The sequence below is a fragment of the Oncorhynchus masou genome, chromosome 24 (genome assembly GCF_036934945.1).
Source record: "Oncorhynchus masou masou isolate Uvic2021 chromosome 24, UVic_Omas_1.1, whole genome shotgun sequence".
NCBI classification, from domain to species: domain Eukaryota; kingdom Metazoa; phylum Chordata; class Actinopteri; order Salmoniformes; family Salmonidae; genus Oncorhynchus; species Oncorhynchus masou.
The window spans coordinates 75942491-75968049 of NC_088235.1; the positions used below are offsets into that span (position 1 = coordinate 75942491).

Below are 25559 nucleotides of genomic sequence, written 5' to 3' on the forward strand. Positions count from 1 at the left end.
TAGTATGTTTTACAACATTGCAGTGTGCCCTATTAGTCTACTTTATAAAACGGGAGGCTTGAGTTATGAGTTATTTACGGTAATTTAAGGCAAAACGCCATGATGCCATAATTATATTTGAAGTTTCAATGTGCTTCCACTGTCCTGCAGCTGAGCCAGGCATTCATAAATTTAATCTCCCCTGGAAAAAGCGCCTCGATATTATTTCCCCATGCTTCTTGCCTAGCATTTGGTTTAATACAGCTGGGGTACAAGTGGCACTCCAGTCTATTTTTCACCTCATTTAACATCTGATTAACTCAACAAAAGGCACATCTTAGTAGGTGGTCTAGGTAAGTCATGACATAGTACAAGTGGGAGGGGTTTCTTTTTTGTTTTTTTATTGCTCCTCGAGCAAGGGAGGAGGCCGATGACATCATGACTTCTCATCAAACCAACTCCTTGAAGTTTGTAGTTGTCTAAAAATCACTAGTTTGCTCAGAACATATTTTATTACCCTTTAGTGTGTGTACTTTACTGTATTTATACTTGGGATATCACTTTCAACAGGAAAACGTAAAAAAATCCCTGACTTTTTTTTGTTGCTCAGGTTAATATAAGCCTTGTGTGCCTATCCGACTCGTGCAACATTTTGCATTTTTTGTATTGTTTTGCGATCTCCATCATGCCATGCGAAAGTGGCAAGATTGACAGCTTCTCTGATTCAGGAAAATTCATTCATCAGGGTCATTATAAAGGCTATATCCAAAGAATTGCTAATAGAAATGAAGGTTAAAAAAATGAAAATGTAAATAGTTTGCTCTCATTTCAGCTGCTTGATGTGAATGTGTGTTAGCTAGCTAGCAAAGGAGAAGTAACGTTAGCCTTGCATCATCATTGATGATGTTCTTTCCCCCCAGTCTGATTGAACGCCTTTTCTAATGAGTCCTGCGCAGCTCATGGGCATTGTCGAGGGAAACATACATGTTCATGAGAGGCTTCTCTTTCAGTGATGGGGTCATAATAGGTTGTAGATTTAACGTTCAAAAGATAGAGCCAGATCTGTAGGAAGAAAACAGAAACCACTCTGTTTATTACAACTGCATCTAGCGGCTACCCAATGCTACTAACATAACAAGCACAATTTTTGTTTTCGTTTGTTTCTCTTGCAACCCAATTTTCAAATCAGGCAACACCACATGTGGTCCCTCCCAACCCCTGGTTTGGGAAAGCTGCTCTAGGTAATGTGCTTATTAGGACAGTATATTTAGGCCCTGTCCAGAAGAAACCCTAGGTGCTTAATGGTGCATCTGTAGAAGTTTGTGAGGATATCAGGGGCCAAGCCAAATTTATTCACCCTCCTAAGGTTGAAAAAAGGTTGAAGTTCTTATCGTCCTAGATCTATCTGCTGCTTTCGACACAGTGAACCATCAGATCCTCCTCTCCACCCTCTCTGCACACTCTTGGATTGCATCCAACCTGGCAGGCCGCTCCTACCAGGTGACATGGAGAAGATCTGTGTGCACCACATACTCTCCACTTCTGGCGTCCCCTAGGGCACAGATCTAGGCTCTCTCCACTTCTCTCTATATACCAAGTCACTCGGCTCCGTCATATCCTCACATGGTCTCTCCTATCATTGCTATGAGGATGACAGTCAACTACTTTTCTCTTTCCCCACTTCTGACACCCAAGTGGTGACACGCATCTCTGCGTGCCTAGCAGATAGCTCAGCTTGGATGATGGCTCACCACCTCAAGCAGTTGAGGCTGCTTAAGGGGAGGATGGCTCATAATAATTTGAAAATAAGAATTTGTTCTTAACTGGTTAAATAAAGGTTACATTTTTATTTTTATTTTTTATAATAATAATGTCCGGAATAGAGTGAATCACTCCATTCCAGCCATTATAATGAGCCATCCCCCCCAGCAGCCTCCACTGACGTCAAGCTCAACCTCAACAAGACGGAGCTGCCCTTCCTCCCGGGGAAGGCCTGCCTACTCCAAGACATCTCCATCACGGGTTGAAACTCCATGGTGTCCCCCTCCTAGAGTGCAAAGAACCTCGGCATAACCCTGGACAACACTCAGTCGTTCTCTGCAAACATCAAAGCAGTGACTCGCTCCTGCAGGTTCATGCTCCACAACATCCATAGAGTAGGACCCTACCTCACCTTGAAGCAGCGCAAGTCCTATTCCAGGTACATGTCATCTCCCGTCTGGACTACTGCGACTCGCTGTTGGCTGGGCTTCCCGCTTGTGCCATTAAACCCCTGCAACTTATGCAGAACGCTGCAGCCTGCTTGGTATTCAACCTTCCCAAGTCTTCCCATGTCATCCCGCTCCTCCGCACACTCCACTGACTCTCAGTTGAAGCTCGCATCCACTACAAGACCATGGTACTTCCTTACGGAGCAGCAAGATGAACTGCCCTTCTCTACCTTCAGGCTATACTCAAACCCTACACCCCAACCAGAGCACTCCGTTCTGCCACCTCTGGTCTCTTGGCCCTTCCGCTCAGTGCAGGCCAAACTCTTCTCTGTCCTGGCACCCCAATGGTGGAACCCGCTTCCCCCTTAAACTAGGGCAGCAGAGTCCCTTCCCTTCTTCAGAAAACTTCTGAAACCCTACCTCCTCAAAGAGTATATTAAATAATCCCACAGCTCCCCCCTCGCGCCACCTCCTAACCCCAACCCCCCCAATAGAAAATGATTAAAAATAGCCTTTTGTGAACTAACAATCACACTTGACTACTCCCCACCCTTAACAGCTCTGACTTTACTGATAGCTAATTTATTGAAGAAAAATGTATTTACTGTGACATGTGGTATATGGTTGTCCCACCTAGCTATCTTAAGATGAAAGCACTAACTGTAAGTAGCTCTGGATAAGAACGTCTACTAAATGACAAAAATGTAAATGTAAAATGTTGCACCTTTTTCACCACACTGACTATGTGGATGGACCATTTTAGGTTGTCAGTGATGTGCATACCGAGAAACTTGAAGCTTTTCACCCTCTCCACTGCAACCCCATCGATGTGGATGGGGGTGTGCTCCCTCTGCTGTCTCCTGAAGTCCATGACCAGCTCCTTTGTTTTGTTGAGGGAGAGGTTATTTTCCTGGCACCACTCCATCAGGGCCCTCACCTCTTCCCTGTAGGCTGTCTCATTGTTGTTGGTAATCAGACCTTCCACTGTTATGTCATCTCCAAATGTGATGATTTTGTTGGAGACTTGTGTGTGGCCACACAGTCATGGGTAAACAGGGAGTACAGGAGGGGGATGAGCACACATCCTTGTGGGGCCCCCATGTTAAGAATCAGCGTAGCAGAGGTTTTGTTGCCCACCTTCACCACCTGGGGATGGTCAGGAAATCCAGGACCCAGTTGCACAGGGTGGGGTTGTCATAGCAGAATCAGAATTTAGTTAGGTAACATTGATAAATAAGATATTTTATCAACTTTCATAAATATGCTTATGTGGGAAAAGTCACTTGGGGCCCAGAGAGGGGAGAGGTCAGGATTGTCTTCATATGTGAGGGTATCTGTTAAACCATGTGAAGGGCTCCACAATGTCTGTACACCAGTCACTCCCTACTTTCCCTTTGGGGGGAGGAGTATGGCAGTGTCTGGAACCATTGAAAGTCCCCTCTGATGTCGAAACTTGTCTTTCATAGTATATGACCTAGAGGCTCACTCCTCTCAGGGAGCTTGTCCAGGGGTGGGTTGTATTTGAGATGGGAGTATATAGAATTGACAATTGATATATGCAATTGGATGAGGTAATTGTTTTGGTAATATGAAGTACCAAGAACGAGAAGTAGAACCTTGTCTTAGAGAGCAAACTGAACAATGATTTATAGCTAATGCTGTCTGGCTATGGGATACTCCTCTCTCAAGTAAAAGCCTTCCTTTGTGCAGTTTTCCTAAGACCTGTGGTTCGTCATTGTAAATTGAGAGGGGTGGATCTTTGCTATAAAAGATCTCAGTTGCCATTATGTTGACACTCAGAATTCATTTATAGACACTGAATTGATCTGAGAATCAAAGGGATATGGTGAAGCTCATATTATTAAAATATTAAGTTTAAAGTATAACTCTGACTTGTGTGTGATTTGTAAACTCTCCTTTCACTTAGTAATACAGGAAATTACCATGACAGGGTTCAGACTCTGGGCCCCGAGCTTAGTGATGAGCTTGGAGGGCACTATGGTATTGAAGGCTGAACTGTAGTCGATGAACAGCGGTCTTACATACAGTTGAAGTTGGAAGTTTACATGCACTTACGTTGGAGTCCTTAAAACTCATTTTTCAACCACTCCACTGTCACGGGATACTAGGAGTGGTGGGTTGGAATCAGGCGCAGAGAGCAGGGTTCAGTATATCGTGATTTATTCTCCGGCCAAAAAACGGTTACGCCAACATACAGGGCGCATAGAACAGACCAGCCCAAACACAGGACCAAACAGTCCGGAGAATACACACATGAAAACCAAATACAACAGAGTAACAAAAACCAATCCCGCACAAAACAAGGGCGGGACAACCTACTACACATAGGGAAGCTAATTAAACTAAAATACACACAGGTGAAACTAATAAGACAAAATCAACAGACAAACGAAAAAGGGATCGGTAGCGGCTGGAAGGACGGTGACAACGACCGCCGAGCACCGCCCGAACAGGCAGCGGAGCCAACTTCGGCGGAAGTCGTGACATCCACAATTTTTTTGTTAACAAACTACAGTTTTGGCAAGTTGGTTAGGACATCTACTTTGTGCATGACACAAGTAATTTTTCCAACAATTGTTTACAGACATTATTTCACTTATAATTCTCTGCATTGCAATTCCAATGGGTCAGAAGTTTACATACACTAAGTTGACTGTGCCTTTAAACAGTTTGGAAAATTCCCGAAAAATATGTCATGGCTTTCGATTCTGATAGGCTAATTGACATCAGTTGAGTCAATTGGTGGTGTACCTGTGGATGTATTTCAAGGCCTACCTTTAAACTCAGTGCCTATTTGCTTGACATCATGAGAAAATCAAAAGAAATCAGCCAAGACCCCATAATCTTTTTTTGTAGACCTCCACAAGTCTGGTTCATCCTTGGGAGCAATTTCCAAACGCCTGAATGCCCCATGTTCATCTGTACAAATAATAGTGCGCAAGTATAAACACCATGGGACCACACAGCCGTCATACCGCTCAGGAAGGATATGCGTTCTGTCTCCTAGAGATTAATTTACTTTTGTGCGAAAAGTGCAAATTAATCCCAGAACAACATCAAAGGACTTTGTGAAGATGCTGGAGGAAACAGGTACAAAAGTATCTATAGCCACCGTAAAACGAGTCCTTTATCGACATAACCTGAAAGTCCTCTCAGCAAGGACGAAGCCACTGCTCCAAAACCGCCATTAAAAAAAGCCAGACTACAGTTTGCAACTGCACATGGGGACAAAGATCGTACTTTTTGAAGAAATGTCATCTGGTCTGATGAAACAAAAATAGAACTGTTTGGTCATAATAATCATTGTTATGTTTGGAGGAAAAAGGGGGAAGCACGGGGTGGCAGCATCATGTTGTGGGGGTGCTTTGCTGCAGGAGGGACTGGTGCACTTCAGAAAATAGATGGCATCATGAGGGAGGACAATTATGTGGATATATTGAAGCAACATCAGTCAGGAAGTTAAAGCTTGGTCGCAAACGGGTCTTCCAAATGGACAATGACCCCAAGCATACTTCCAAAGTTGTGGAAAAATGTCTTAAGGACAACAAAGTCAAGGTATTGGAGTGGTCATCACAAAGCCCTGACTTCAATCCTATAGAAAATTTGTGGCCAGAACTGTGTGCGAGCAAAGCCTACAAACCTGACTCAGTTACACCAGCTCTGTCAGGAGGAATGGGCCAAAATTCACCCAACTTAATGTGGAATACTTGTGGAAGGCTACCTAAAACATTTGACCCTAGTTAAACCATTTAAAGGCAATGCTACCAAATACTGTTTGAGTATAAGTAAACTTCTGACCCACTGGGAATGTGATGGGGGAAAAATTAAATAAATCATTCTCTCTACTATAATTCTGACATTTCACATTCTTAAAATAAAGTGGTGATCCTAACTGACCTAAGACGGGGCATTTTTACAAGGATCAAATGTCAGGAATTGTGAAAAACTGAGTTTAAATTTATTTGGCTATGTAAACTTCCGACTTCAACTGTAGGTATTCCTCTTGCCCAGATGGGATAGGGCAGTGTACAGTGCGATTTCGTCATCCGTGGATATGTTGGGGCGGTATGCAAATTGTCGTGGATCTAGGGTGTCGGGTAAGGTGGAGATGATATGATTCTTAACCATGACCCTTAACTAGCCTGCTGTACATTTAGTGCTGAGCGATTAACTGAAATGCCTTCTGTTTTTAATTGACGGACGTTTGTTAACTTATTTGAATTATATTTCGTTTTTTTTCTGTGAGGTCAATGCACAGTTTCTGTAGCTATAAATCAGATCAAGCGATGCATTACGGAGTTGTAGTTTCCAACAGGCCAATATTATTGTAGAAAACTTGGTTCGTGACTACAATGGCCATAATCCATTACGTGACTACAATGGCCATAATCCAATACGTGTCTGCCTACTTGTCTTGTCTGTGGTGCGCTGAACTATAATGTGAACATTTGGAGCAGACGTGGAGACTGAGGGTGCGTTCACTCTGGCTATACTATGATTTCAGGGCACTCTCGTTTTAGTGTGCCAGAGCGCAGAATAACTGATGCAGTTCAATTGTTGCCAGCAGCACAGTTACGGTCATTGACGCTCTAGAACAGCCTAACCAACTCTGCTAGGGCTAGTAAATTGGCGAGAGTGAGGTGTACCCTCAATTGTGCCTGAAAGTAGCTCGCCAACTTTATTTAGCCAGTTAGTTTAGGTGCTTGACTGCCGTTGTGAGATCAGAACGCTAGGATCGACCCTACTCCTCAGCCAGAGCGTTCAGTGTGCGCTCTGAATGCTCCAAGAGCAAAACACTCTGAATTTATAACAGACTCTGACAACGCTCTGAAATTACATATTGGAGGCAATTTATGAACGCACCCTGAGAGAAGCGAGAACGCGCGGTCGACTTGGATAGAAAGCAAGACGTTTCACGAGGTATCTCTACCTGAAAATATATGATCTAAGTGATTGATAGTTGTAAATCAGTCATAAAATATGCCCTATTTACTTTGAACAACTACTAAAATATTGATTTCGTCAAACAGCATAGGCAGCAGCTCTATAGAGATGAGATGATGACTTGGAATTAAATAATAAAGTAATCTTTATAAAAACGAATATTTTATTAAAGTAAAGTAATGAGAATAAATTGTGGTAAGTGATAAGTATTAATGTTCAGTCACTACCGTTAATTTTATTTTATTTTAAATGTATACATTTTCTTTTGTAATAATCGAACCGAAGCCGAACCAACCTCAAAGCAATAATCACTCAGCACTATATAGTACATCCACAAGCAATGCCGTGTGGCAGTATTATTTTATTTTCTGATCTAATTTGTAAATGAAGAGACGACATCTTGAATTTCAACTACATATCCCACAACTGTCTGTATATTATTACATTTTTTTCACTCCCTGGCAGGTGACCCCGTGTGGCAAACGTCGTCATTGCGCAGATTCAGTTTGAACCAAAAGCGGAGTGACCTTCCTCGAGAGGAGCAGTACTGAAGCAATAAACTAGTGACAGCACACCCGTTCCCTGCACTAGCCTTAGAAATGAACAGCAATTTAGCCGGAGATGAAGTTGGGTAAGATGTGATCGCCACCTAATTAATGAGAATTAGTTATATAAGTATATACTCCTTTGCATTTTAACTTCAATCAATGAATTACTGTGATAGATATTACCTGCATCACCACTTATACTCAGCTAGCTAACGTTAGCTAGCTAGTTGGCGTTTTTATATGATATGTATAACTACTGGTAACTAACGTTAACTAGCTAGTTTGCGAACGTTAGTTGACTTTAGCCTAGCTAGTTAAGAATAATTTGGAAACATGGTTTAGGTAACTAGATCGATAGTCAAAAGTAATGTTTACAAGGTGTCATTGAATAATTAATTGAAATACTCAACTATTCAGCTAGTTAGTTAACTAACAACACAATAAATATAAACCGAAACAAGTTGGCTCTCTAGCGTTAGCAGCTAACGTTAACTAGCTAGCAAAGTGGTGAAGTACCAATACGGCACGGTAACGTTAGCCAAGTGTCGACTCCTGGTGATGTCTTCGTTTTGTGAGTAGCCAATTTCAAGTTTGATTGAAGTTTACAGAATATAACGTTAGTTAACACTACATGCTTAAAAAATATACCAGAAGCTAGTTAGCTGCTATTGCGCTGTTACTCTTGAACTTGGTAGAGAACTGACTTCAGGGCATAAGATTGAGAGCATTGTAATATTATTGGTTTGATCCGTCAACATTATCCATATCAAATTATAGTTGAATCAATGGTATTTTACCTATGTTTTTTATTTTTTTACTTGCGGCATATAGCTAACGTTGGTTTATAAGATTAACTAAAGTCATATGTAACGTTAGCTAACGCTCTTTCAAGTTTAATGCATAATTCATGTTTTAGTTAGCTAATTTAGCTAGCTTAAGTTAATATCTTCGCTTGCCTGGTTTATGTTAGCTTGTATACGTGGCATAAGGTTTCAAAACAAGACCAGAGGTGTTGTCGGTGCTAAACATGTCACCCTTATTCCAGTATTTGAGTAGAAAGCAAGGTTTGTTGATATGCATCATCAGCAGCTTAAAGAAATATACCCGCATTAAAATAACTCTGAGGTTACATTACAATTATGTGGCAGTCAGTTTTCACATGTTAACGTATCAGAACCATTTGAGAATGTGTTCCTGTGTCCCAGGAATGATGGACCATCTCAGATTTTGCTTAAATTCAAGGAATACTTTTTTTTTCTCTCGTTTTATAGGAAACTGTTTGTGGGTGGCTTGGACTGGAGTACAACACAGGGTGAGTCAGCTGTCTACTTACCAACCAGTCAATATTAGGCGTATTGCAGTGCACATACTGTTGTGCTTGAAGGAGTACCAAAGGGTGGCATGTTAGTGTGTATTGTAATTAAAGTACACATGCAGGATTTTCTCATAGTTGCTCATATCTAGTCTTAAGTGAGTTTGTCTGTAGCTTTGGTCCAGAGCCCTTCTCTGTATCATGCTTGATTGGGCAGTGTGTCTTTACAACACACTCTTCACTCTGACAGTGTTTTCTGAAGTTATGAGCAATAGCCACAGTACTATGTATTTTTGTGCATCTTTCCTTGGTACTTCCTTGGGGCTTTCAATGACAAGAAAAGCAATTATAAGAAATCGATGTGATTGTTGTGACAATTATTTGTTGAAACCTCCATGCCCTGCATCCAAAGATACATGTGTCATGCTTTTGAATGCACAATGTTTTGTTTGATGTAATGTTTTGTCTCTTTGGACCCCAGGGAGAGAAGCTGCTGCCTTGGCAACAGCTAATGGGGATCTTAATGAAATACTAAATACTTTGCATTCAGTTAACTTTGAAACGCGTTACCCATAATGTCAGGACACTAGGCTATGTATGTATCCCTAAAGGATCCTGTAACGGATCGTCCCACTCATGTCAATGTCCTCTTTTCTATCAGAAACTTTGAGAAACTATTTCTCGCAGTATGGGGAAGTAGTTGATTGTGTCATCATGAAGGACAAAACCACAAATCAGTCACGGGGCTTTGGTTTTGTCAAATTCAAAGACCCCAACTGTGTCCGGACTGTACTGGAGACCAAACCCCATAATCTTGATGGCAGAAATGTGAGTATGTACTTTGCAGCTTGAATAAGGAAAGTAAAACATGTGTCTTATCAATTATGCCTTTTTTAAAGTATTAGAATAATTAAGCACTGCATGGGAATGTGGACATTTTATCTGAAGTATTACATGTAGATGATACTCTGTGCAAGAGCAAGTAGTAGGGAATTCATAACTGGCATTGGTATCTTCAGTAAATGTAAGGCTGGCTCTGAAGGACATTCATGGACATGAAAGCAGGCTGTTTGCCAAACAAGTGTTGCCTCTTCAGATGCCTATTAGTTGAACTAACATGTAACTGCAGTGGGCTGGACATGACATGCTTTGTTTGCTACAAGTTGCTTTATGCAGCAATATGAACAGGTCAATTTTGCCATAGTGAAGGTCATTCTCTTGAAGTTAAACTTCGATTTATCATAATTTGAATTATATAACACGTAATTTATTTAATTTGTATGTGGCTGTATTGAGTGTGCTAATTCACCAGATTAATTTGAGGGAACATTTGAAGGTGATTTTTCACTGAAGGGTGAGATGTACAATTTCATTCCTTGCCTTCAGATTGATCCCAAGCCATGTACTCCCAGAGGAATGCAACCTGAAAAAGTGCGAACGAAGGATGGCTGGGTAAGGGGCGTATTTTAATTAGTTGGGGCTACATGTGTCCTCTACAGAAATAGGGCACCAAGTCTTGGTAGAATGGATTAAATTGTATCCTTTTGGTCCTTTTATAAACTGGGGACCTATCTGACTCTAGAAATCTCATCTGTCACACTAAGTCATATTGCTGTGAACATGACTTCTACTAATGAGCCTAAAATGTAATTGTTAGACTTAAGTGACTTAGTAAAAAAAAAAAAAATTATGCAGAGATCCTGGCATGGCTTGTCTCAGTAACTCTGAAATGAAGGCACTAGTGTGCCCTGATCTTTTGGGACTGGTGTTTGCATTGATGTGACGTGAAGAATTATACCCCAGGGCAGAATGAGAGAACCTAATTTCTTCTCCGCTGTCTGACTAGATGGTGAATTGTCTTCAGTGTGATTCAAATGCAAGTTTATTGGCTGCGTACACAGTTAAGCAGGTGTTGTAGTGGGTGCAGTATAATGTTTGTTACTAGCGCCTAAAATGCAGGAAAAAATTCTTAACAAGTACACAAATAATAATGAAAAACTAAAAAACAAATGTTAGAACTAATCCAGATAACAACCCAAATAACACTCAGTAATCCATATGCCACCTAAAATATATACTGAGGATGATATGTAAAGCAGAAGATATTAGTGAGCCGTGTCAAGATTTGAGTATATAAACAGTTTAACAAAAATCGAACGTACAGTAGTAGATATTTTAGAATGAGCTATGTGAATAATACACTATGAATACTTGGTGTGAAATAAACAGTCCAGTGTTTGTCTTCATATACATGACCCGGCAGCGTTGGCTGTGAGTGTGGGTGTGAGCGAGTCTATCTTTGTCTTTCACTTACTACATGAGTACTACTCTCTTAATACAGGGGATGGTGTGATGGCTGTTCAACAGTCTGATGGCCTGGAGATAGAAGCAGTTTTTCAGTCTTTCGGTCCTGCATTTGATGCACCTGTACAGATTCTTGATCTGGCTTTGAGATCCCATTCTTTGTTTCAGAAGGGCAGCAAAGCTGACAGCAATAAATCAAAGAAGATATTTGTTGGCGGAATCCCCCATAACTGTGGTGAACCTGAACTCCGGGACTATTTCAATAGATTTGGAGTGGTGAGTCCTGTTAAAATGGTCTATACGGTATTGTATAGCTTTTATATTTAAAAAAATACCTAAAACCGTTTTAAATGTGTTGCACAGGATCCAATATAGGAACTGCTTAAAGGAAGACTACAGGAAAAGTAGTATTTTCTGTTAAAATGCCATGAATATGAGGAGAGGATATTGATAGAATGTGTTAGTTTTCCAACTGAGAGATGCATGCAATGGCAATACTAGCATTTTTTTCCCCATGTATCCTAATTCAGCCCATGTTCTCCTTTGTTGAATCCAAGGTCACAGAGGTGGTACTGATCTATGACGCGGAAAAACAGAGGCCCCGAGGTAAAAGCTGATCCCTTTTTTTTCCTTCCGTACCTCCCATCTCTAAATCTCATGACAAACTATTCTGACCCAAAGAGAGTAAGCTGCATTCAATCCACCCCCCCCCCCCCATATGCTCAATTATAGCTAGACCCACCTGTGTCTTCTGGTGGAACATCCTGTTCGTCATTCATTCACAGGCGTTGTAATGGATGCCACCCTTAAATACGTAAAGCTTTCCCCGTGCAGTCCTTATTTATGTGGTGAGGAAGTTTAGAAAGTTTGCAGGAATTTCAAACATCTTGACTTTGTGTGACCGGATCAGCTTTTGATACATTTAGATGTTTTATTAAGGGACATGCTAACACACTATAGTATTACATGTAGTTTAAAATAAATTGGCTTCATCATGACGACTATATTTGAGGACAGTATCTTGATATTCTTCTGTGGTATTATTCAGGCTGCAATGAAATGGATTGACTAATTTAAAACTTTGACCATTTGACAAAAGTGTTAACATTTGTTTTTTTTGAGTACTTTGAGTTAAATGCTGAAATGGCAGAACTTCACCAGCATAGTGCCAGAATATTATTTATTTTTTAAATTAAGGACCTATAAAATCTGCAATACGGAAAACGTGGACTCAATCCAGACACATTGGAGTTCAACAATATAACTTTGTTTGGTAGCGAATCAACTAAAATGTATTGAAAATGTATTAATTCACCCAAGTTTATCATAAGACATGAACAGAATGCATCAGTGATTCGTATTTCCTGCAACTTTCTGAAGAGTCAACGAGAATTCCCCATCTGTGTGTGCGGTGCGCGCAGCTACCATTTTGCATTGCGGTTAGCGATGATGCTAATGAAAAATCTTGTGATAGATGGAAAGGCTTTCCCAAAAACCTTCTCAATTAAATGTTAACTACATGGTAGCCTATGCTTACCTGGCAGAATGCTATGTCATTATTATTTGCATCAATCCAGTGGATATTTGTTTTGCAAACTCTACCATCACGTGTACTACAAAAACTAAACTAAATCACTAAACGGACTCTTACTAGGTACCCACTGGAATTAAAGACATTTCTCAAATTTTTCCAGAACTCAAAAGTGGTCTCCTGATGTGGTTTAAGCATTGTTGTGGACTTACAACATCCAGTTTAGTTTTTTCTATTAGTGCGATTTTGAGAGGGAAAACCTGAAGAAGCTGGTGAAAGGAATTCCTATGGCCCTAAATTATGCCGATGCAGTTCACTTTTTTTTCAGTCGGTTGACATTTGAAATTGTTTTTAAGAAGAACAGATTAAGGAGTTTCATCTGGTAAATTAGTTGATAGTTCGGCTGCGTTTACACTGGAAGCCCGGTTTTGATATTCTTTCCACTAATTAGTCTTTTGACCAATCACATCGGATCTTTTCACATCAGCTCATTTTCAGATCTGATTGGTCAAAAGACCAATTAGTAAAACATTTGAATGAGAATTGGGCTGTAAACACACCCCTAGAATGACAAGATAAGCATGGGTGGATGTTGATTAGTCTGGTCAGTTAGCTCAGAACTGTTTAGCCTAGATGTAGGTTACATTAGGTTGGGTAGTTTGCTCAGAGCTGTTTCTTCTGCACTTGTCCCACATAGTAATGATGCAGCAGTCAATGACTCCTGTCATTTATTACCTCTCTTCTACTTCAGTACCCCTTGATCTCTTTGGGGAGACAAGCAGAATAGTTTGTCATCCGAATTTACACGATGTTGCACAGCAATGACATTAACATAATCAAGCATAATATCCAGACTTTTCTGTTACTAAAACACTTTTAAACATTCAGTATTAAGCTAAGTTTTCTTTTGTTAAATTTAGACTTCGGATTTAAAAAATAAAATATATATATTAAGTGTTTTCCCGTATGTAGAAAGTTAAGTATTTTTGTAAGTATAAGCCCTTCCTATTTTAATTTTTCTGTCCTTCTTGTGAATGGTTTGAATGTGATTAACGGTGTCTCTTAAGATTTGTCTTTTCTCCTTTAGGTTATTGTGTACTGAGTGGTATCACAGAGGTACAGGCCAGATGTTTGAACCAAAAATGGAATGTGCAGGCTGTCAATTTGGGGTGTATACAAAGTTTAGATTCATCATGGTTATGAACTTGAGTTTTTTTGTTGTTGCTCTTAGCACGAGATTGGGTTTTTGACACCTTTGTTTTGGGTAGATTGTCTAGGAATGTTTGCTTGCAAATGCTTAAACTAAGTTTTGAATCTAGACAAAGGATAGGTCATCGATGGATGATATTTATAGTTGTAGATCGGGCGGCTTGGGACAGCTTGAAATAATATTAGCGGTTTCAAATTCTCGGTTGTCTCAAAGGACATTTAATTGGAATCAGGTTAGGTCCCAGAGTGGAGATTTTCTCACAACCCAATTCTGCCATTGGTATGAGTTTATCAAAATGAAACTGGTTCACTGTAGTGGGCTATTGCTGCTGCTGCATAACTCAAGTACTGTGGAAACTTTTTATCACCACAAAATAAATCACAATACTTTATCAGAACCAGGACATTTGCCAATGTTGGGCTTCTAAATGTACAATTAAATGAAGGATTCAATTACAGTGCTGTATATTCATAGGTTCAGCTAGAGTAACTTTTAATATCATGCAGGGACTGTAGTCATTGGGATGAATGGTGTTTTTGCTTGATATTGCTGGTGCTAGAAACAAGCATTTCGCTGCATCTGCAATAACATCTGCAAAACTGTGTACGCCACCAATTAAAGTTTAGATTTGATTTGTTAGAATAACCCAGGCTCTATGCAGTTCAATGGAAAGCCATGAGGCTTCACAGTCAATCACCTTATCAAAGCCTTCATTTCAGTGTTTTGATTTTGTACAGTAAGAGTTGAATACTTACACCATTGGGTTTTTCACCATGTTTGACGGAAACTTTGTTTATCCCCCATGCAAACTCTTGACAGCATCATTAGTTATTACTTACACATTTCGTAAGACAAAATGGCCTATATCTTTGTGTTGCTGTTGTAAGCAATATTGTAATTTTCCATTTAGGCTTATCCTGGCTGACTCTAAACATAAAACCACATTTGGGAAAACTTGAAAAAGCTTTAGACATTGTACAGTTTCTGTTTCTCCATTTTTTTTTTTTTGTTATGCATTAACAATGGATGCTGCCAGATTGTGCTGCACAGCAATATACCAAGGAGCAGATCAAGTTGGGGTTTGGATGAAATGAACTAACATCAATACCGCTGGGCCAATTGGCACCCAATGCATACATGAATGCTCTGAAACCACTTAAGTGTCATGAAATCTATATAGTTTTTATATTCCTCAGTAGTTCAACTGACTGCACTGGATATAAATATATTACAATTTGATATATTACATTACATTTTCAAACCCCCTATATAATACATGAATACAGAACAAGGAGACTTTGCTGTGTTAGAAGTAAAAACCTTAGTTGTTCATGGAAAGGATTGGTGCAAAGTTTATCTTGGATGATACAAGTGCCTCAGGCCTCAAACTTCAGCTTGTGTATCGCTGCAAGTCAGTGACATCATCTGAACCCCATGAGCCTCCAGCTCAGTCTTGATGGATCCTTGTCTTGCTGAGCACAATACTGTTCTTCATCTTGTGTTGTCACAACACCCTGCTACCTTGATTCACTCTTGGTCGTTGGCTAGGTTTTGGATTTATTACTTTCGAGGCCGAACAATCAGTGGACCAGGCTGTCAACATGCATTTTCACGACATCATGGGCAAAAAAGTGTGTAGTTGTAGTTTTATTTTACCCTCAAGATCAAACTGAGGCTTGGGCGACGGGATGCATTGTTCGCTGCTGTTAACTTTGAGTTACAGCTCTTATTTTCAGGGGCCACCAATGAGATTTGAAGGCCTAAAGCTCTTATAAACTTATAAACATATTTTAATGACATGGCTGAAGATTTTCCTAAAAGATCAGGTCACAATTGTTTTCTGGATCACGTAACATTTCAATGGCCTGGTTGACCTTGTACTTGTTATAAAGAATACTTGGTCACCCCTCCTGAAATATTAGTGACAACTTCTGTATTCGCCCAAGTCTTTGTTTATTTTGACCTCTCCTTTAGGTTGTAAAAGGTATTCGATATCTTACTTCAAACAATACTTGCCCTGGCTTTGGAGATTCAAGGGAGTGGCCAGTTTTGGAGCATATAATGGGAGATAAGTTTAGCTTAAAATGCTTTATTTTACCACAGAGAAATCACCTAAAGGATTGGTCTTGTTCAGTTCTTTTTTTTTCTTTTTTGATTATTTTGTTGGCAGGTCACTTACTTTTTGAGTTATTTGATATATTTCCTAAAGAACCTAAATTAAGTGACCCCAGTTTAAGAATCTCCATACTGTGTCGACCACATCTGAGAACCAAAATGGGTGGGCCTTTTTCTAGGGCTATCTATTCACACCGTCTTTTAAGCCCCTATCATCCACTACTTCCTTCCAGTGGCAAGTTCTTAGATAATTGGGTGCCTGAAGCCACAGTTCTGTGATACCAGTAGTTTTTATTTTAGTTTTTATATTCAAGTCATGAATGATTTGTAGTTTTATCATAAACAATTAGCATAACTACTTCTGAGATGTCCTTTCCTATAGCATTCATTATCTTGACAAAAATTTATTTGGAAAATTTGCATTCAATAGTGTGATTACACCCCCCCCCCCATATGAGGACACAACATTTATCTTTGATTGAAAGAGAATATTTAAGTGGACAATGACATATGGATCTATTTTACATAGTTTAACTCAACCCATGTCTGTTCATAATTGACGTATGGGACCCTACCTACTTTATGCTGTCCTCTTTCCGACTCCTTGACTGTCCTGATTTCCAGAAGGAATCGGGGCTTGGCTTGATCTTGAGTTGACATTACCTTTGGCTTAGACTTGAGGGAGGCAGGGGATATAAGTTACAAAATTAGTAAGTGGAGCACATCAAACTGGGACAAAATCCCAGTTCCGCTGTTGGGTAGTGTATTGAAGTCAATGGTATCCATCACTCCCAGCCACGATGCCCGTGGGAGAAGACCCAGGTAGTTGTGCTATAGACGGAGGGCCACTCGTGGAAACGTGCTTGTAATTAGGTCGACAGAGAAGAAAGAGGCAAGGCAAAAAAAGTGGCACCGCCTTAAAGCAGGGGGAATTTTTTTTTTTTTTTTTTCATTTTGCAAGGTGACCCCAATAACTCAACCTCCATAGAGCCTAGTCTATTTCTGTCTAGTCCCCCCCTTCCCCACCATGTAGTTTTTAAACCCATTTGTCGCTCTGGTAAACTGCTGGTATCTCTGGCTGGCTACAAGAAGTGAAGCTACTATTTTATAGGGCAGATAAGGGCTGGTAGCCTCACAAAGCATCTGGTGTGATACAAAATTATTTGGCTTTTCAACCTCATTGAACATTAGTCCAGTCCAATACCAAGTGCTTCTATTCTGTATGAGATGAGCAAATTGAGCACCATTGCCATTTTCTCCATTATCTGACACTGTATGAAGATTCATTTTTAAATTGACTTATGACTGTCCATTTCTATTGTCTGCATGTTTTACCTCTTCTGATATATATGATACATTTCTTTGTACATCCATCTCCCTCTGAAGTTCTACTACAAGTTAAATATAATTGAGATTCTTTAAACGTTAGCTGGGAAAAGGTAAGTCTTTACCTTCCGATAAATGTTTTTATCAAAGTTAAAGGGCACAAAAACAGGAAATATGAATATGTTTCTCAGACCGATTTTGTAAAATGTATGACATTTTTGCACCATTTTAAATCAATTGCTATTTTATGCTTTATTCAAAATGATTTAACCAACAATTAAGCAATATCTTATTGTGACTGAAGTACCTGAGAAACATATTGTTACGCAACTCCCCTTAAAGTATTGATCAGCATTAGGCACAAGTGTAATGGCCCAGATAAGATGTAAAACTGAAACACTCTCGAGCTGATATGTTGAAGAGAAATATTAGTAATGGGTGAGATCTGGTAAGGAAGGTATTTTGGTGATAAACTACTGGTCTTGCAAATTGTGCCCTCCCTGTCCTTTGTCCAGGTGGAAGTGAAAAGGGCTGAACCTCGGGACAGCAAAGCTCCTGGCCAGCTTGAACCTAACCAATGGGGACCCAGAGGCATCCTGAGTGCAGCCAATGGTTGGTCGCCACAGCCTGCCCAGGGCTGGCAGCAGAGTTATGGGCCTCCGGGTGAGTGGGAGACCAGCCAGAGTAGAGAACGTGGCTCGTTCTGTCAGACCAGGAACATGACATTCTACTATACCTAGGAGAAATATAGCAAACTGTTAAAATTCCTGATTGCTTTTTAAAATATTAACATTGTATTTCTAGGTCCACCTTAACTTTACTTTGAGGAATGATCAACGTACTATAGTTACAAATTGCATATTGAGGAATTGTTTTTGTGCCAGCAATATACTAAACTATTTTCCCTTTTGAAGGAGTTTGGGTGTCTACAGGCCAGCCCATGGGTACGTTTTGTCCTTGAATTACTTGACTATTTTGGATATCTCGCACTAACTAGCTTTTTAAAAATAGTTATCTATTGTCTTGTGATGGTTAACTTATCAAGAAAGTATTGTGTCATAAACAATTGCCTTTTTCCATATTGACAAATTTGGTAATGTCAGTTAAGCACCAGTGTTATCACAGTGACAGCTGGGATACCTGATGGCACTCTTAAGTCCATTATCTGTCTCTAGAGGGAAATGATCATTATTCTTAACACACTTCACCCTTGCTTAAGTCTTGTATCATACCACCCTAGCAGTGAAAATGTTATCTAATATGCAGTCGCTACTGACGGTGGGTTTCAACCAGGATATATCCAAGACTAAAAATGTACCAATAGACACCTGTCATCCCGTATTCAGTAACTGTTGTGTTTTCTCTGACTCAGGTGGGTACGGGCCCCCTTTATCTGTGGGCCGTGGAGCTCCCGTCCAGCCCCCCTCACCGTTCAACGCATTCCTCGTCACAACGACCCCGCCGGGGGGGTTTGGTGCACCTCAGGCCTACGCTCAACAGGGATACAGCACACCACCTCAGTTCGGTCAGTATCCTCAATGTATTGTTGTCATAAGAAAAGCATTTTTTCTATTTATGTAAATGATTTTGTTTTCATATTGCAAATATTGCAATTAACAATATTATGTCCTCAAAAATGTGTTTTTGTAAAAATAAAAATAAAATTGCTCATTGCTTTATGATGAGTGTTTGCACATATGTACAAATTCCTCCACAAAAGACTTAAATGTCAGCACGAGTTTCAAATGCGGGCATCGTTTAAGTCAGGTAAAATGGAGGAAAATAATTTCAACACCAGCTTTGTCTCGAAGAATTGAATAGCTTGTCTGCAGCGCTAACAATAATGTAATACCACCAGTAACACGCTTAGTTCTCCATTTTTATCTTCACAAGAACGTTAATATCGTCTTCACAATATATAATTTTTGAATACCACCAGTATATGATTACATTCTAATATCGTCCAACCCTACTGCCTAGGCTGACAAAGGTTGTATGATTATTTTGATTATAATAAAATGGAAATATATTTAACAGGTGATCTTTCATAGCTCAGAATGTACAGCATAACTACTCTTCCATCTGGCACTGGCTTAGGGTACAGTTTTGGCACGCCTCAAGGTGAGCAGTATGCCCCACAAGTAGTGCCGCCCCCGCCCACGACTCCGGTAACAGGGCCGCTAGGGTTTGTTCCAGCTACAGCACCTACTCAGGACATCAGCAAAGCACCCACGGGACAGCCAGACTTCCCTTACAGCCAGTATGGTAAGTAGAGCCTCCATGCATTCCCTAGCCCCACCCTCAGCATTGCTGTTATTATGGCTTATACTGGATAGATCCATTTTGTTGGATGCTTTATTGGGTCAAACAACCCCTCCTCCCTAGCCTAAGCTCATTACTACAACCCTAAAACAAGCAGGAGCTCGCCCCTTTGGTACCATGTAGCTTTAACGACATCATATGCACGCTTGCACATATATATATATATATATTACCCCCCCCCCACGGCTTGGCCACGAAGATACTATAGAAGTCCCACCATACCCTGGACTCTTCAGTGTCACCTTTTTTAGAATATTCCAGTTAGGGCTGTGTAATGATGTGGATGGGTAACCAATGATAGGTTTGAATTAGATCATCCTACCTAGAAATCATGTTTTTCAAACTGCAGATAGACTAAGGAAGATATTGTATTTTACTGGCAAAGGTTACAGGCAGTTTGACCAACTGTTCCATTTTTGTTATTGACTTGGCTGGCTTTTCTCTCCTGGCATGAGCTCCATGGTGTCGATGGATCCTGTAGATTATTTTTCTCCTGAGAGTAATAGGTTTCAGACCAATCTTTCCCCACAAACAAATATGAAAGCTTATATGACACGACTGAAGGCACTGTATCAGGATTTTTTTTCAATTCCTCCAATTATATCTATTGTACCATGTTGGGTACAAATCCAGCATTGTCATCAACTGAGGGGCTCTTGCATAAGGTCTCTTCCTCCTTAGTAACAAAATACCTTGGTAAATCCTTGCTTTTTGAAAGGTTAATGTATGTTGCTTAGTTAGTTAATTCTGTCTCCCCCTCCTCGTCCCCACTGGCATTTGTCAGAGTGAACAAAAATCTGTGGGGAGAGACAGACCTAGATATCTTGTTTTGTTAATAGCTCTTATAAGTGTATAGCTCTTCAAAATAGTACAGTGCATTTGGAAAGTATACAAACCCATTGACTTTGTCCACATTTTTTTCATTACAGCCTTATTCTAAAATAGATTAAATGTTGTTCCTATTCCATCTACACACAATACCCCATAATGACAAACCCAAAACAGGTTTTGGAAATTTGAGCAAATTTATTAAAAATAAAGAACAAATACCTTATTTACATAAGTATTCAGACCCTTTGCTATGAGACTGGAAATTGAGACAGGATTGTGTGTCAACACAGATCTGGGGAATTATACCAAAACATTTCTGCAGCATTGAAGGTCCCCAAGAACACAGTGGCCTCCATCATTCTTAAATGGAATAAGTTTGGAACCACCATGTCTCTTCCTAGAGCTGGCCGCCCGGCCAAATTGCACAATCGGGAGAGAAGGGCCTTGGTCAGGGAGGTGACCAAGATCCCGATGGTCACTCAAAGAGCTCCAGAGTTCCTCTGGAGATGGGAGAAGCTTCCAGAAGGACAACCATCTCTGCAGCACTCGACCAATCAGGCCTTTATGGTAGTGGCCAGACAGAAGCCACTCCTCAGTAAAAGGCGCATAACAGACAGCTTGGAGTTTGCCAAAAGACATCTAAAGGACTCTCAGACAATGAGAAACAAGATTCTCTGGTCTGATTGAACTATTTGGCCTGAATGTCAAGCGTCATGTCTGGAGGAAACCTGGCAACATCCCTATGGCGAAGCATGGTGGCAGCATCATGCTGTGAGGATATTTTTCAGCGGCAGGGACTGGGAGGCTCAGGATCGAGGGAAAGCTGAACAGAGCAAAGTACAGAGATCCTTGATGAAAACCTGCTCCAGACCACTCAAGACCTCAGACTGGGGCGAAGGTTCACCTTCCAACAGGACAACAACCCTAGGCACACAGCCAAGACAACACCGGAGTGGCTTCGGGCCAAGTCTCATTGTCCTTGATTGGCCCAGCCAGAGCCCGGACTTGAACCCGATCTAACATCTCTGGAGAGACCTCTGTTTGGAGAAATGGAAGAAACTCCCCAAATGCAGGTGTGCCAACTAAACTTTTGGCGTCATACCCAAGACGACTCAAGACTGCAATCGCTACCAAAGGTGCTTCAACAAAGTACCGAGTAAAGGGTCTGAATACTTATGTAAATATGATATTTCAGTTTATTTTTAATTAATTTGCAAACATTTCTAAACCTGATTTTGCTTTGTCATTATGGGTTAGGGGGGGGGGGGATACTTTCCAAATGCACTGCATCAGTTTAATATATCCCTGTGACTGTCAGTTGAGATTCCCATCTTGTTCAGTGTTTCATGCTTGTGCTTTGCCTACCCATTCTGCTCTTTACCGTTAGCATTAGCTGCCTACTTTAGAATTGTTTAGTAAGGTAACCATAGGCGGCAAAGGGCATTAGCAAGTAGTGCCCCCCATTCACCCTATGTGTTTGTAATTCCAGATGGATGTGTGCAGTGATGGTAGGAGTCTTAAGAGCAGGCAGTCAGTGGGAGTGTAATAATTAAGTGTTAAGCCAAGCCATAGTGGCAGGTCTAAGAAGGGGACAATGTTGAAGTGGACTATCTTGGTTACGTCAACCTAGTCTCCTCGTCTCCCTGATAGGCCTGAGTATCTACCCTCAGGAGCCCTCTTCCTACGGACCAACGCGTCCTTCTCACAGTAATGGTCAGGATGTGCAGGGAGGAAGTAGTGCAGGTAGGTGTGAGCATTGTCTTTTCCAACCACCAGAAGTACAGTTCAGTATAAAGTCTTATAGCTGCTACGTTCCTTTGCGTCCCTTTCCCCCTGTATGTGCTTTTGTATGTTTGTGCATACAAAGTACATACTTCTAGAGTAAACTAAAATACAGCTACGGTATTCAATGATTTGAGATTGAGATCTTATTGCGTGACCATATCTCACAGTATGAATAATAAATCAACAGGGTTCCATGCCTTTTAAATGTTAATGTCTCATTTCCTATCGTAGCTGTAGTTTATTATACCAACAACACCTGTGTCCTCAGATTTGTTTGTTCTCTCTTACTCTGCCTTACTTTTCTGGTAAAAAAATTATGTATATATATATATATTTAATTGGCAAAATGTGTTCATGCCATACTATAATTTACGTTTTTATTTTGCTCTCTGTTGAAAGTGTTAGCGGTCAATTAACTTGTTGTTTTTCCCCATTTGCTGTCCTCTCCTTTGACAGATAAAAGATGATAATCAGAGGAAAGTTTGTATGAAGAAACAAACACTTGTGGCTGGTGAATGAATGTCCGATATCTTTTTGATTTCTGTTAGGTCTGCTCATCCACATGTTTCTTCCAGCCTTGTAGCGCTTTGAGCACCTTGTGGGAAAGTTTGCTTGTGTTCTACCATTTTCTGTTTCATTTCATTTTCTTTTTTCGTTACTCTGTACTGTCCGACATGAGTTGGAACTGTTCAGCCTGATCTGGACTGAACGTCTATGCAGTTCTCTGCTTCTCGTGCTACAGTGATTGCAGGGAGATGGAGCATCCAGTGTCTATTTAAATAAAAAAAACCTGTTAAGCATTTATACTGTTTTCCTATTGTTGATTCCTCTCATAACAGTTCAAATTACATCTTTTGAATCCTAAAAATAATAGACCAATTGATTTAAACTGGAAGCACTCATTCTTAACTGGCTAACCAAACTCTGAATTTTGGTTCATGGAGGCTCATGAAGGAAGGAAGACCATATTTAACATGAACATTAAAAGCCCTGAAACCATGATCAATGCTGTATTTATTTTGGGTAAAATAAGGGACTTTCACCTAGCTGGTTGGAATCTGTTTGTTTATGAGCACCATTTATGATTGTGATAATGAACCCCTCTTCCCTGTTCTTCACCCACCCTCACAGGTTATGGTCAGGACCTGAGTGTGTTTGGCCAAACTTTCGCAGATCCCAGCCAGCAGACCGCTTCATACGGGGCACCAACAGCACAACCGGTGGCGGGCCCCCAGCCTACAGCAGCCGCTTTTGCTCGAGGACAGAATCACAATGTAACAGGCTTTCATCCATACCGACGCTGAGCGTCTCCGACCGCCACAGCGCTCAGTTCTAAAGTCAGGGAAATGTGTTCTGGTCATAAGCAAAACTGGATTTCTGTATTTGTTTTTTGGAACACAAATTGACACAATTTGGGGGGAAAAGTGAACTCTCGTAAAACCAGGGATTCCAATTTACTTCTGTTACAATGTCACATGATGTAAAAGTTGATTTTTGCATAACCTTTCTTTCAAATGTTGAAATGAAAGGAACTTTGTTTCTCCCCACATGTTTTAAAGTAGGACTTTACTACTTTGCAATAGGTTTTGATTGTCTGGTCAACCACTAGCACAGAGAATATATATATATATATATGAGAGAGAGACGTATGTATATTTATGCCAGATACAGAACTGAAAACAGGGTCTAAAGTTCTCAGCTTTAAATTTTAGGGAAAATGTTTTTAATTTGGTGGATTGTGTTTATTTTCTGAGTCTTTATTTTAAAGTTTGGAAAATATAAATATATATTATACACAAACTGCAATTTTTTTAAAGAGAATTTTGTACGAAAAATGTACACTTTGCTTGTTTTTTTATTTAAAGATGTAGACTTCCCTCAGGTGGCTGTTTTTGAGTGCATTTTGCACTTATGCAAAAAGAAAGGAATTTATTTCAAATAAATGTTTTAAAGATATCCTGCTTCTTGTTGCTGTCAATATTAGGAATGTGTTCCTAATGTTTGATATGCTTGGTGTATATTCTGTTTCGGATCCCTTTACACAATTTTTTGGGGGGCATTACATGAACCATCAAATGGTAGGGGCTGTGTTGTTTCTGGGGTGGCGACAGTCTATGGGGAAAATAACACCCATGGTCATTTTCGAGGGTTAAGTAGAATGACAATCATGGACCAGATTCCCTCAATATCAACAAAAACCTGAACATGTCAAACCCAAATGGGTTGGGCCCTCTAAAAAAAAAAAAAAATCTATATATAGATATTTACGTACACACAGGCCCCTCAAACTCAACTCTGGACCTCGTAGCCAGTTCCACGGCTCTTTTTTTTCTTCTCTCTGTTCGCCTCTAATCGGGTACTGATTTAGAACTGGGACACCAGGTAGGTGCAATTAATCCGGTACAATTGAAAAACAGCTGGCTCTGGACCTAGTATATTAAAAGTGTAATACCCCTGATTTATGGTTTTTATCTCCCCAATATAATGTCTATATAGGCTTTAGCTCGGCAAGCTAACAAATGCATTGTGCAGATTACATTTTCAAACCCACTTGGTCTCACATGGTAAAACCACAGAAGAGCCATCATTAAACTTATTTTGCCTCCATGCACAGAACTTTTACGTGAATTTTCTCTCAAGTACCATTATATCGAGAATAACGTTGAAATTAAACGTCAAGATTTCGAGAACAAAGTCGCAGTTAAAATTCAAGATTCAAGGGTTTGGTTGCATGCCTCCCTGGCTCTCTGCTGTGCAATTTAAAATGCACGAGTTGGAGGACCTGGTGAAACTACTTTAGAATTGGTTTTTAGTAAAAAGGAAATCGTTACTCTTAGCGACAACCATAATATAAGTATTAGGACCTGGAAAAGGCTGTGTGTATGACAGGTAGCCCCTGTCATGGTGCCCTTCGAACCCGCCACAATGTTATCATCAACCAGTGGCGGTTCTAGACCATTTCAACTGGGAGAGGGGGGACAGGGACAGGGCAGTTGTACTGTTAGAGGGGCCAGTTACATTAAACGTTATTGTGTCGGTTAATTATTATAACCTAACAGGTCTAGCCACTAGCCTCTATAAGGTGAATTAATGGTAGCCTAAATTAGGTAGCCTAAGTGAG

General features: G+C 40.3%; 1 protein-coding gene across 4 annotated transcripts; it reads left to right on the forward strand.

The window, feature by feature from the left end:
- The first annotated feature begins 7623 nt into the window (after positions 1-7623).
- LOC135512668 (DAZ-associated protein 1-like) lies at positions 7624-24394 on the forward strand. 4 transcript variants are annotated; one of them, XM_064934918.1, is made up of 13 exons: positions 7624-7785; positions 8974-9014; positions 9676-9842; positions 10401-10466; positions 11487-11594; positions 11876-11924; positions 15608-15690; positions 18016-18163; positions 18415-18444; positions 18873-19025; positions 19598-19765; positions 22304-22396; positions 22895-23669. In XM_064934918.1, exons 1-13 carry the CDS (start codon positions 7754-7756, stop codon positions 22903-22905), a joined length of 1149 nt encoding a protein of 382 aa, XP_064790990.1. In that variant the 5' UTR covers positions 7624-7753; the 3' UTR covers positions 22906-23669. The 4 variants fall into 4 exon arrangements, with proteins under 4 accessions (XP_064790990.1, XP_064790988.1, XP_064790987.1 ...); XM_064934916.1 differs by having other exon boundaries at positions 7627-7785; positions 11490-11594; positions 23570-24394; XM_064934915.1 differs by having other exon boundaries at positions 7629-7785; positions 23570-24394.
- The last annotated feature ends 1165 nt before the right edge of the window (positions 24395-25559 follow it).